General features: G+C 40.4%; 1 protein-coding gene across 1 annotated transcript in view; it reads left to right on the forward strand.

The window, feature by feature from the left end:
- HPSE2 (heparanase 2 (inactive)) overlaps positions 1–14,323 on the forward strand; it is a 530,253-nt gene that overhangs the window by 675 nt on the left and 515,255 nt on the right. Inside the window, exon 2 of the mRNA XM_074339233.1 lies at positions 2,589–2,746. Coding sequence (XP_074195334.1) covers positions 2,589–2,746 — 158 coding nt within the window. The remainder of the gene's footprint in view (positions 1–2,588; positions 2,747–14,323) is intronic.

The following is a 14,323-nucleotide window of genomic DNA, read 5'->3' on the forward strand; positions in this document are numbered from 1 at the left end:
AAAAAGAAACAAGAGGTTCAGGGCAGTTACAAAAGCGAAGAAAAGGTCTCGAGCAACAAAGACCCGAGAGGAATGGGTGTGTGTATGTGTGTGAGAGAGTGCGTGTCTGCGTGTGTGTCTGTTCAAGCGGGGATTGCACGAAAGTGGAATTTTCCACGGAAAGATCGTTTCCTCAGTTCTCTCCCACTTCTAGACAGAAAACGAATTTAAGCAGAGGCTTGAGCAGTGGACAACTTGGGTCGGATTAAAAAAATTATTTTATATCGTCCGCTGTCGTCTCCAGACTTCAGGACTTTCTAAGACGCTTTTTATAGACCGAATGGCCCCCCAGTCCCTCCTCCTTAAATCTCTTGCGGTAACTGCATAGTTTAGTTTTTCTTTAAAGAAAAAAAAAAATCCTCGCTCCGGTCATAGCATATATAAGGAGAGCGGAAAGGGTCCTAGAAATACTCGGAGGGAGTTTTGGAAGTCTGAGCCCGGCACTGGCGGATTAGCAAACCGGAGGTTTGTGATCACGGACCCCTTACTGTAGGGCTTGTAACCCAATGGGCTCACCCTCTGCTAGGTGACTGTTCAGCAAAGAGGCACCCACGATCCCTTCTCATCAGGGACAGAGTTGCAGTGTTAAAAAAGAAAAAAGAAAGAAAGAAAGAAAAGAAATCGTCTGCAGTGTTGAATCCAAGTGTCGAGTCTAAAAATTCCCTCTAAATTGGAGCCCCAGCTCTGGGCTCCCGGGAAAAGCCCTGAGCGCTCAGTCCCACTCGTCCGCCCTGAGGCCGCGTCTGCCGCGCGTTTCGTGAGTATCTTTCACTCCTTGCGAAATTCGAGGTTTGCTTGCGCCGACCCCTCAGCCCTCTGGGTCTCCACGGGCCCCGGACGGGTCAGCGGACGCGGCAGGTAGCGGGAGGCGCAAAGTTGGGCGCTCTTCCACGTGGAGCGAGCGTTGCGGGAGGACTGAGTGGCTGCCGCCGCCGCCGCGAGGCCGTTTCGGTTCCAGCCCGCGCCTCAGCTGGGAGGGCGGGAACAGCTCCGCGCGGCCCGGCGTCCTCCTCCGAAGCTCTTCCGTGCAGCAGGGCGCGTCTCTGAGCTCGTCCCCAGGTGGGGGGCGACAGGGGTTTGCCGAAATACAGGCCCACTTGCATTGCACTTCTGTAGCTGCGGGGACTTTTTCAGGATTCTTGTTTTCTTTTTAAAAAACCATCCTGTTCGCGCCAAATGCTTGCCGCAGAAAAGATTCTGGAAGTGGGCTTTGCGGAGGAAGGAGCCGTGGCGGGGCGCATTTGCGCTGGTTGTGCAGGCTTCCGGACGGACAGTGGTTGGAAATGCCGTTTCCGCGGGGCCGGACTGGCGCGGGCGTCCCCTCTGCCCGCCGCTGGCCCACGCGACGCCGAGACCTGGAGTCCTCCGCCACCCGACTGCTCTGGGCGGCCAAGACTCTTCTCAGAAGCTCTCCCACAGCGGAGTCTCGGGTTTTTCCCTCTCGTGTCCACCCACCCCTTTTCTGATACTCTCGTTTCTCCATGTGGATTTGGATTTTCAGAACTCCAACCAGCAAAGCGTTGAAAACAACTTACAGCTCCGAAGCTCAACAGCTGATCCCCTTAGCATTAAGAGCATCTGCAAAGCTCTTCCACCACCCCTTCCCGAAGTAGCTGCAATTGGCTCTTAAAAAAAAAAAAAAACTATTAAAGGAAATCCTGAACCTAAATAGACGTAAAAAATGCTATTGTTCTTGTGCTCCTCGAGTTTCCTCCATCGCGCAGGTTCCACGTTTCGGCAAACTTCACTTTCCCCAGCGCTTCCAAACGGTCCCAAGTGGGAAGGAGAAAAGATGGGGCCCAACTCGAGGATGGAGGACAGGATGTTACTTTTCCTGAGATCAGGCTGAATTATTTGAGGAGCCAGAGACATTTGCCTTTACTGTGCGAGGCGGGGCGGGGAGTTCGCGGAAAGGCGAGGATTTACCTGGGGGACGGACGCGGTTGCTGTAAGGTAGTGGAAAAGGAAAACCAACTTGGGCATTAATAAAAAAGTTAGAATATACTTGATCTCAGGTGCCTGGTCTGAGAAAAAGAAGGCAGGTTTCACCTTCACAGAGGTTGCGGTGCCCCTGGGACCGAGGAAGCAGATCCCGGCTTTCAGCCTAGAGGTTTGGCAGAAGTCGGAGCCCCGCGGTCCGCGCGCTGCGCGTCTCAGTCTGGAGCGCGTTCCCGGTGGTGGCAGGAACCCGCAAAAGCGCCTTAGCCCCGTGTTCTCAGAAGTGTCCCTCCATCCCATGCACACTGCTAACAAACACAGTCTAACCCGTTGGAAATAAGTACCTTTGGCAAGCAGCGTCGGGGTGTCTGAGGGACGGGACCACCGCCCGGAGCTGGGCTGCGGAGAGCAGGGCGGGCAGGGGCGCCGGGCTCACGCGAGACGCCGAGGTGCCGCCAGGGGCCCGCGCGGACGGCGGGCCGAGAAAGACACAGAACCCCCTCTTCCTGGCTAAGTCGCCAGCAGAGAGTGGGAGGAGGGTCTTGCTCGGTGCCCCGCGGCCTCTCGCCTTCCCTCGGGATCCTTTCCTCTCTCTTTTTCTATCCCTGCAGCTCCAAGCGTCTGGTGACCCTGGCCCGGGGACTTTCGCCCGCCTTTCTGCGCTTCGGGGGCAAAAGGACCGACTTTCTGCAGTTTCAGAACCTGAGGAACCCGGCGAAAAGCCGCGGGGGCCCCGGTCCGGATTACTATCTCAAAAACTATGAGGATGGTGAGAAACTGGCTTCCCATTCCTGCGGGGGGGGGGGGGGGGAAGTTTGGGGAGTGGGAGCCAGCATTCGCTGTGTGGTGGGGCAGATTTGGAGGAAAGCCTGGCAGAAGCCTCCCCACAGCCCCGAAAAGCTGGTAGCTGCGGACGAGGATACACCCGAGTGTGGAACTCTTGACGTGATTACGCAAAGGGGGGCTCGCCAGATTGTCCTGGTTCCGGCTGCCGGCCTTCGGCTGGGCTGCTGGGTCCTGAGCCAACGGGTAGAGAAAACTGGCAGGCTAGTCCGGTGGGAAGAAGATGCAGTGGGTTTCTTGAGAAAAGTCAGGCAGGTTCATAAGCTACTAAAGGGTCAGGCTCACGTTTCATTCCTAAAATTCTAGAAAAAAGTGCCTATTTTTCTTATTTCTTGCTTTCCTGAGATGAGGATGCAGCCTTTTTTGGAAACCCCCTCTAAAGTTTTCTGGAACGACCCCTTTTAGATTGGTCCCTTGTTGGGGAAGGTTTGAAAATCTCCGCAGTGGGTTCTCTTTCAGATTGTCTAATATCAGAGTCGCATTTTTTTCCTGTTTTAAAATGGGATTGTAAATGCCAGCCTTCTTTCCTGCCAGGATCAGATGAGTTAGGTGTTAGGCTTTGAAAACTCCAAATCCTATTCCTCTGTGAGAGGCCAATCTTTAGGTTTGAACAATCTCATTTTTATTAGGGAAAAAATGAAAATGGCGTTTAAAAAATTTTGTTTAGAGGGTTTGCTGTTAATATCTATGAATATTCTGTGTAGGTAGAGGGACATACTTTCTTTCAAATAGGGAAGATGGGAATTGGTGGGTCCTCACCCACTGAGGCTATTTAGATTGGATAGAAGAGGCATCAGTGTCCATTCTTGGAGGGCTAACTCTGTCCTGCTGTTCCTTCTCATAAGTGAGCTATAGTTTTATTTTTAAAGGGTTCAGGGACAGTTTCTCAGAGCTCTCTGGATTTTGTTACATCTTGTCCTTATAAATCAGCAAACCAAGGAAATGCCATTGTATTTTCTGGGGCTTTCACTGAATGGAAATTCTGGAGAGGTAGTGGGATTTATTAATATTTCAGGGTGGCTGAGCAACATTTTTTTTTTAAGTGCCACAATGAAGAAAGAGACCAAGACTGAGGCTTCTTGAGTTTGAAGTGTGAATAGGACTTACTCTTTTATAACATTTGCCAAAGTGTGTAGGTGTTTAAGTCTACATCTTTTCAAAGATAAATGTCATTGCCATAAAAATGTGGATTGCAAGTAGATTTTGCTGTCACTCAGCATAAAATGCTGAAAGGTAAAAGATAATCCTGAACAGCAGCTCTGATGGTAATTTGACCCAGGGCCCTATAGCTCCCAGGGTCACTGTCAGCTCTGTGATCAGACACAAGAAGGGAGAATATTAATGGTTTTCCTGATGAAACAGCTCTTCTTTGAATCCATTTGAACTACTTTAGTTTGTAGAAAAACTTGTAAAAGCCCCAGGTACCACTGCGGGGGGAGGGGAAAAAAGGACCATTATAAGTTATAGGAATTGGCCTTTTTCTCCCAAACTTGTACCTAGGATTATATTACTGACTCATTGAGAACATGAGATCAGCTTAAAATGAAGGATACAATTTGCTTCCCTTTGTAAAAGGAGAAAGTGGGCATCTTGGGGAAAAAGGAAATTGGCAAAAGACTGTGCCCATAAAACTTCATAGAATTAAAAAAAAAAAATCAGAAATGGAAAAGATCTAAGAGATCATCTTCAATCCTCCCACCACTTCAGGGGCCAGTATAGGATCATTCCAGATGGAATCCTTTTCTTGTTTTGTCCAATCTGGTATTAAATATCTCTAGGAATGTAGTTTTCACCACTCCTGTGGGAGAGAGTTCTTTTGTCCCATAGGTTTTTGCCAGCAAATTTATCCTGAAATTTCCTTTTATAAAAATCCCCTAAGTATTTGTGATTATTCCTCTTTGAATTGTTTTAGACGTCTACCTTCAAAATAATTTCTGTCCTTGGTGTGAATGTCAGCTTCAAAAAAAGGGTTCCTCATAGCTTTTTTTTTTTTAAATCTAGACTACCTGGATTTAATTCTCTTAAAACTTTCTTTAAAGTCAGTCCTTCCAGACACTAATCTGTTTTATTGCTCCTAGCTGAACCCCTTTTGATTTATGTCTCCCTGGTAATAAGATGCTCTGAACTATATCAGTATTTGAGGCCTTAGCAGAGTTAAAGAGAGTGGAAATGCCCTATTTCTGCCCTTTGATGCTCATATATCCTTAAATCACCCATGTTGTCTTTGTTGTTGCCTTGCAGAATTGAAGGCAAAATTGTTTTTGGTATAGTCTCAGAATTTTGCAAACATTATACTTCAGTTGTTACTTTTCAATTAGTGATAATTGTCATCATCAAGAGCATCTTAAAATAATTAGGTCTTCTTAGTAAATAGTCACTTAGGCATAAGTACCTTATTAAAAAAAAGATGTATTGACTTAAGCATAATATAGTATAATAACATACATTTTGAGTAATAAGATATACTTACTGGCACATTATGAAACTGAATGATGTAGTGAAGAGAATATGGAATTTGGACTTAGAAAGCCTGCATTGCAGGCCTGAATCTGTCACTTATGAAATGTGTGGCCCTGGGCTTGCTGCTTCTCTATAACACATGAATGATGATAATACCTGCTGTGCATTGCTGTTGTGAGGGTTCTAAGAGGTAATGTGTGTAAAATATTCTGTCGATCGCAAAGCACTATATGAAGGTTAAGAATTCTTACTTTTATTAGTATCAATTTCAGAAAAAGTTAAAGTGGGATTAAAGAGTGAATAAGATTTGGTGAGACAGAAGTTTATCCAAAAGAAAAGATAGATTTAGGGAATTGTTTGAGCGGATTGAGAGAATGTAGGGAGAATTGTCTTTACGGAACGGAGGTGGAGAACATAGGGTGGCTTTTTTGTGTGTGTGTGATAATGAGAGAAGAGACCGATCTTTTGGTTTTGTTATATACAAACATACAAAAATGAACTGAATCATTCCAACTTGGGTAAAATATACTTTTCTGGTTAATTTATTCATATTGCTACCTTGATGTGAAGTTTTTGTTATTGTTTTCCCCTGAATTAATAGTGCAATTAACAAGTCATGTGGCTTCTATTTTCCAAAGACTTTTTTAAGCATTTCAATGCAACTGCATTTTCTCTTTCTAAACCCACTGTTAATGTATCACTTTGGGAGCTTCTTCATTTACTTCTTTAATACAGTTATCTATTCCACTCATTGCTTAGTTAACTTGAATTTCATACGAACATGGTGATGATGGAGGAATAAAAATAGGAGTGTTCTTCATACCTTGGAATTTACCCTTTGCCTAACTTCTTCTCTGTTCTGTGATGTTATGCTTTTCTTGCGCCCAACAAAGAAAGCTTGGGTTAATCTTTTGTTCATAAATTTATTTTGCTCCTGTCTACCCCTCTGTGTTACATATTTGGCGTGCTTTAGTTGTATGCCTATCTCTGTACTGTCATAACCATATCCTTAATCAAGATGGATACCATTTATCATGCAAACCAAAACCCAACTTAATATTTCTAAAACATCACATTCATCATGTCACTTTTTGCCCAAAAACTGATTGTTCTTGGATTGCTTACAGAAAATGTTCAAACTCCTCACCTTGGCATTCAAAATCTTTCATATTTCAATCTCAGCTTACCTTTTGTACCCTATAAATATACACCTTTTATTACAGCCCCAGTTGATTTCACTGTCTCCTTTAAGCACTACCTCAACCCCATACCTTCGTTCAGCCAGTATATCTCTCCTTTGAATGCCTTTCTCTTGGCTCTGTTCAAATCTCACCATCTACCCTACCAATTTCTGAAGGCCTATAGCAAATGCCCCTTATTTTCACAAACCCTTTCCTGAATAGGTGATTCCATAGTGATCTTTTCTTTCTCTGGACTGTTTGTCGCTTTTACTCTTTCTGCTGTCCTTTTGGCCCCTTTTGCCTTGTTTTGCTCTTTAACTTTTCATATATATATTTGTTTTACCTTTCCAACTAGAATGCACATTTTTTATAGGAAGGGACCATATCTAATTATTTGGGATATACATCCCAAAATGTCTAGCATTATGTATGACACATAGTAGAACTTCAGCAAATATTTTAAGTTAGGAAAACTGGTAAAGGCACTGGGAAATGGAAGTGACCAATGGAGGAAATAAATGAATACATACATGAAGATTCTATTCATTTTTTTACCTCCTATGCATGTTCCCCATGCAGTCCATTCTTTGTGCTTCGTTTAATGACATTCTTCATTATTCTAACCATGTATGCATTATCTTTGGTTGTCTAAATTGTCTTGGTATCATACGATGCATGAAATCAACTTTAGCACCTGGCTTAAAGCCTTGCACTGGACCTGTATTATTATTATTATTATTATTATTATTATTATTATTTTATTGCATCTGTTTCTTCTTTGCTTTTTCTTGTTAGCCTTATGTAGTTTCTATGTCTAATTTCCAATTCCTGATTTAATACTATCTTTTCAAAAATTAAAAAATTTTAAAAAATCTCTATCACCTGAAGATTTTCTCTTCAGAGAGCTTCTCAGATTCTAAATGATGAACGTGAATACACTTTGTAAATTATAAGGCACTATACAACTATTAGTATTGTTCTTCTTTTTCCAGGAAGTTATTTCAGTTTTAGTGGAGGTGAGGTAGTTAATTCTTCTTTCTATTCCCATTCCATTAATCAAGACGTCTGACACAAGAACAGCACAACTGCCAAAATACATATTTGCCTTGAAGTTATCCACCTTTCATTATTTTATGTCACGTTCATGTTTCTTGAAATTCAATGACACTTAAGTATTTATTGATTATCTACTTTGTGTTTAGTTTCATGCTGGACAAAGAATGGCAGAATATCAGAAAAAAAAAGACACTGTCCCAAATCACCATTAGAACACAACAATAATAACTGCTGTAGGCAAGATCCACTAATCAGTGTTAAAATAAGTAAGCAAAATTTTATGGCAAAACAGGATATTTGCACAGCCTCAAAGCATCTCTCCCATAATATTTATTAATTATTGTGGTGGTTTTAGCATATGCCCACAAATTCTTTGATACGTCTCCCTCTGCGAAGTGGAGATTGATTTCTCTCACCTTGAGTGTGGTCTGGATTTAATGACTTGCTTCTAAAGAGGAGAGTCTGTAAAGAGGAAAATGTGAACTTTACGGTGGAGAAACTGACATCGTTTTAGCAAAGTGATCAAGGTTAACATCAGCAAATAAGTCATATTGATGTTATGGATTCCCTGATAGGATGTGATCAGAAGGGCACTTCACTTGTGTGATAGTCTTTCCCCAAATTCATATCTCTGTGTAGATATGAGAAAACACTAATCAAACCCAAATTGAAGGACACGCTACAAAATACCTGACCTGTACCCTTCAAAAGACACTGCCAGTCCCTGTTGTCAATGAACTAATAGCTTCGTGAGATAATGTTTGTAATGATAAAACTGAAGAGTAACACAAAGTCGGTATAGAATGAAGTGCTAAGTGTAACATAATAGGTTGCCAGGGTGTAATGTAACAGGCAAAGTAGAGATGGATGCTGGCCAGACTTAGGTGGGAGTTAGGTTGGGCCTTTTAAAAGATGGGTAGATTTTGGAGAGGTAGAGATGAGAAGAGAGGACACGTAATTCAAAAGGGCATGAAGCAAAGCCTCAGTATGTGTTAGGGCAGTGAAGAGACCACCCTGGCTTCTTCATAGAAGGTACAGGTTAGAAAGGATCTTAGTTCACATTGCTAGACCCATGTCAAAATTTTTTTATAGAAGGCTATTTGCACATTTTTCTTAATTCAGAACTGTTTGTATATATATGTAGAAATGTTTATAATAAAAAAGTGTTTATATATATGCAGAAATTTTATAATTAAAAAATATATAAAAAATAAAGTACGTTAAAAGTTAGGTAAGAAAAGCTCATATTGCTAGAAATATGTCAAAATCAGGTTTTAAGAAGTTCTAATGTATTTCTGTTAGCTCCAAAATATGTAGTTAATAAAGAGGAAGAAGAAAGTACATCTGTGAGAGAAAAGGTTGCTTGGATACATCCAGATCAGATTATGAGAATCTTGCATTTTAGGCACTTAAAATGGAATTGGCCCTATAGGAACATAAAGGCCGTTATAAGTTGTTTTACTTCTTTGGAGAAGGGGAGGACGCATTTTCAATGTGAGCAATGTCCCTTTGCCTTCTCTCATTCTCCTTTTCTAAAGTACTGCATATGTTCATGTACTCTGTCTAGCTAGTGTGTTATAACTGCACTTGGTCAGACTTGAGCTATGAAGCATGATTGAAAGATAATTTAAAATTGAATTAGTAATTTGATTCTTACATTACAGGGTATATAAAATAAAGTTTTAGAATTTGTTTGATGATTTTTAGGTTACCCTTCCTTCTTTTATAGAGTAAAGTACTTCTTTTATAGAGCTAGTATTTTTCATTCATCCATGAATTTGCTCATTTAATATTGTATTAAAGGATGCATTTTTCTATCATGTTTGAAATCTGGTACCCAGGTCCTGAGTGCTAGCTGCAGCTCTCTCTACCCCTGTGAATTTGAATGTGGTATCTCACAAAGATGTAGTTCTCATGTCATTTAGTCACTATTTAGTTATTGTGGCCATCTGTATAGTGCTAGAAGCAGTAGCGATTAGGATACTCTGGCCTGTTGCTTGTAGAGGTGGCTTAATTAATTTCAGCGAATCAAAAAGTATAGTAAATATACCTTTCAGTCTCAACCACATCTGTGTGATTCACACCTGGTCATTGGGGCCTAAGGTAATTCACAAACAGTTGTGTGTTCCCGTACAACACTTTGGTATTGGTTACTATTGCCAATACCAAATATCTATTTTTCTTGCCAAATTTATTTAAATTCTCTCTCCTCTTCTCCCAGTCGCTTCGGGTGGTATGGGCACCTCATGAAGAAAAGAAGTTTCTTTCAAAATTCCCTGGGCCTGTTCAGCTTGCCAGTCACATGGTCTGGGCTCCAGGTGTCAAGAGCCTCTTCTGAGAACCCTTCATCACAATGGATTAGATATTAAGAATCTTCGGTGCTTCTTAGTGCCTTAGTCAAGTGTTCAGCTGTTTCAGCCTATGAGGCAATGGATTGGAACTCTGAGCAGTGTGTGTGTGCGTGGAGGGGTTAGGGAGGAAAGAGAGAGGATGAATATAGTATGAGCATGAAAGAATTTGGTGTTTTATTTCTTGCACTTCTCCACGATGGTGATGTAGGCAAAGTAAATATACTTTTCTAGACTAGTGGCTAGTGCTGTAGAAGGTGTAGTAGCTACTTGAATTCCTTGGTCCTTTGGTTTCATGATTTGACTGAGTTGGATTCAATTCTGTTCAGTTTTCTTCACTTTAGTAGAGTGAAGAACTGTAATTTTTCTTAATTCAATAAACATTTTTTGATTCCCGAACTATATGCCAAGTTTAGTGCTAGATATTGGGGCTACTAAGAGGAATAAAACATGAACTGTATCCTTAAAGTGCTCTGGTCTTACATATGCAGTAGAATTTTACAGTGGTCTCCAGTATTACTGCTCTACTTTAGTCAGACTAATCTTTGCGCTGTCCCTCCACTTTGCACATACGGTAATCTCCACTTTGAACACTCATCTTCCCTCCTGAATTAAAAATTTCACTTGTCCTTCAAGCTCTGCTCAAGTCCCCTTTTTCATTCAGCCTTTTGTTAAGCCAATCTCCATTAGTCCCCTCTCATTTTCTGAATTTTTCTCTAAATATTCAATCTAATTTAGTCCAAGTGCCCCAGAATTTATGTTTGATTGACTTAAGCAGACATCATTTTTATCTCTAGGAATTTACAATCAAACATGCTGGCATTGAAATATACATAAATCCATAAAGAGACAACCATCACATAGGACAGACACATTAAATCAGACAAAGTATTTATGTTATTTACAAACCTTAATGCATATGTTTTTCTATCAGTATGGCAAAGAATGAAGAATGAAAAATACAAGCTGCATATTTAGAAAAGATGGGGTACATATATGCATCTATATGCTTGTATTGAGGGAGTTGGGGATAAACCAGTACCTTATTTTTACTTACTCTTGAAAGGCAAAAACACCTTGGAAGGTGAGATTAGAAAGCTGGGAAAGGAAAATTGCCCAGATTTGGGGCACTGTCTCTGAAATACTATGGAAGAATGCATGTTTCTCTGCAGCTTAATAATAGTAATATAATAATAACATTGCCTAACATTATTGAATGCTTATTACATGCAAACAATTTACATGCATTAACATACTTAATCCTTTTAGCGACCCTATGAGGAAAGTACTGTTTTTCCCATTTAACAAATGGGGGAAACTGAGACAGTGTTTAAGTAGCTTGCTGAAGACCACCCAGCTAATGTCTTGTGAAACAGGTGCTCAGTGACATCAGTCATTAAACTTACAGGCTTAAATAGAGCCTCTGCTATAAGCTTCCCAAAGAGACTTTGATGTTAGTCTCAGTTCTTCTACTAATTAACTGTGTGCCGTTGGGCAACTCGTTAACCCTCCTAAAGCCTTCCTTATCTATAAAATGAAGAAAATTGACTACATTGTCTACATGTGACGTCTGATTCTAAGATTCTGCCAGTTAAAGATTTCCTTAGACACATAAGACATGAAGGAAATAATAGCAGCAAGAATAGGATATTTTCAAAGGTTAAAGGATATAGAACAAGCTGTAAAAAGCTATAGGAGTTCAGAGCAGGAGGTTAAGGGAGAGCTGGAATAGTCAGGACAGGTGCCTGGGAGGGGTCTTGACCTGGCCTTAAGGGTGAATAATAATAATAATAATAATAATAATAATAATAATAATAATAGCTACTGTTTGTTGAGCACTTATTGTGTTTTACATGTTAGTTATCTCCTTTAATTCTTAACTCAAGTTGCTGAGAAACATTGTGTGCACACATGGATATGTGTGTGTGTATGAAGAACCTGAGACTCAGAAAAGACATGTGCTTTACTCAAGGTCATACAGATGAGTAGTTGGTAGAACCAGGATTAGAACCCAGTCCTATTCTGTCTTCACCATGCTTAGATAAGAGAGGGATCCAATCTTGAATTCATTCATTATTTCATTTATTCATTCATTTATCTATTTAGCACTCCAAAGCCCTAACCTAAGTGTTGTAGAGCATTAAAAGAATATGTGCCATAGGCCTTTCCATGAGGGTATTTGAAGGTCTTATGGGTTAGGACACAAAATAGTTGTTAGGTAACACAATGAAAGAATAATCATAGAGAGACACATGAGCAATTGAAAGACATAGAGAGACACATGAACGCTTGGTGACCTATTGAAGGAATGGAACAACGATTGATGTGATATGAGATAGAACTTACTAGTTTCTCAGGAAAGGAGATGTATTTTGGAAGCAGACACATTGAAGAGAATAATAGAAATGAATCGACAGTTATTGATGTAAGGGAGATGGCAGGGGAAAAAAGCATAAAATAAGAATATTAAAAAAGTCAGAATGTTACCATCAAATTGTTAGGAAATTTTAGAATTAGTTTATTTTTTATTTATAAACTGGAACCATACTCTGCCGTATTCTTCCTTCAAGTTCTAAGCCCAGTGAAATCTTGCAAAGGCTAAAGGGAACTGATAAGAGTGAGGTTTCAAGAAAAGCCTCCCTTCACCCCTCTCTCTTGTATCTTTCTCTTTGAACTGAGATTTTGTTAAATTCAAGCAGAGAGTACTTTTATAGCTACTTAGAATGAAGAAACCAAGGAGCAAAGAGGTTACATATTCTACATTAAGTCTCAGGGGTTATTTAAGTAGCTGTACTGGTAAGTGGCGGAGCTGTGGTTGGATCAGGACAGTCTCACTCCGAAGTTGGTGATTTTCAGTGCCCCTATTATAACATAATACAACAGTACAATGTTCCTCATTCTTCTACCAGGACAGCATCAAAGGTCTTTTCTCTAGGGGTTTATATTAGCTTGAGTCTCATTGGAAAGTTTGAGAATGGGGCTCAATGAAAATCATTGTTTCCCTTCTGGCTGTTTCCATCTGTTTGGGCATTCATCACCTCACACCTATTCTGTCGCCTCTCTCTCAGGGAACTTGGCTTCCCTGTCTCCAGCCTCTCTCCATCCTGCTGTCTGATTAATCTTTCTGAAACACCACAGTCCTCCTGTCACTGCCCAGCTAGAAACTTCAGGGACATCCCTTGTCCGCTAACTCAAGTCCTCTTCATTCTTCTCCTCTTTTCCAAGGCCCTCTAGAATCAACCCGCCTTCTTGGCCAACTTCTCCTACCCACAGGAACCTGAGTCTATTCACAAGCAAATGGTGTAGCTTTCTTTCACAAAGTCCTACTCTTTATAGTTCTCACCCTTTGGGTCCCCCCACCCTAATTCCATCATATGTCTGCTCCCTTTCTATCCATTTCTGAATTCTTCCCCTTTCAAAGCCCTGCTTAAAATTGTCCTCCTTGTAAATGAATTCTTCACCATCTCAGCTCAAAGTGTTCATTCATTCATTCATTCAACATTTACTGAGCCTGAATTTCTAAGGCACTTATTGTCTAAAAATCACTTTGGCTATTTTTATATTTTGCCTTATGTCTCAGATATGTTTGTGGAGGTTCATGTAGACTTGGCTTTAGCCACTGTGAGAGTAATGAGTACATCATTTCTGTTGTTTCTGTAACATCTAGTAGAGTGACTTTTGCATAGTAGCTCTTCAGTAAATATTCGTTGACTGATTATTTGCTGTTTATTTGGTAGCTTAATATGCTAAAAGGAATAACCTCTCTTCCGTTCATTGTTTCTGCTTTTTAAAAAATTCATAGGATATTTCTAGTTAATGCTTAAATTTTTAATTCATATTTTTACTTTTAAAGGTTTATGCTTTCTGTTTACTTTATTAATTACTAATGCAATGCATGCTCATTAATATACATTCAATATTATGTATATCAAGTTACCCCCGATCCCACACCATACCACTTATAACAGTTTGGCATGTATCTTTTTAGACATTTTTGTATGCATACAGATATATATCAAATTTTAAATATATAAATGGTATCATATTGTTGTACAATTTACTTACCTATGTAGTCTTTTAGTCAATAATTATAGTCTGTTTTTCAGTGGCTAAAGAATAATCCATACATGAGTGAGCTATAATTTAACCATTTCTCTTCAACTTTTTCTTTGGTACTTCTTAGCAAGCACCTCTCTTTTGCTATTTGTTTAGTTTCTAAAAAAGCAGTGCTGTAGTATCATATTTCTTTCTCCAAATTGGAACTTGCTCTAAATTACTTACTTTCCCCTAACATCTTTTTAAATACCCTTATCCATTTTAATCCTTTTAGCTAAAATGTATTCTTTGAGCAAATAGCAAGAAAAAAGCCACAGCAAAACTAACCCTGTGCATCAAAGTATGGTTTCCTTTAGTAAAACAAGTACTTTGTAAAGTTTTGGATACAGATGGAAAGTGACA

Source organism: Rhinolophus sinicus, linkage group LG07 (assembly GCF_036562045.2).
Source record: "Rhinolophus sinicus isolate RSC01 linkage group LG07, ASM3656204v1, whole genome shotgun sequence".
Taxonomy (NCBI): domain Eukaryota; kingdom Metazoa; phylum Chordata; class Mammalia; order Chiroptera; family Rhinolophidae; genus Rhinolophus; species Rhinolophus sinicus.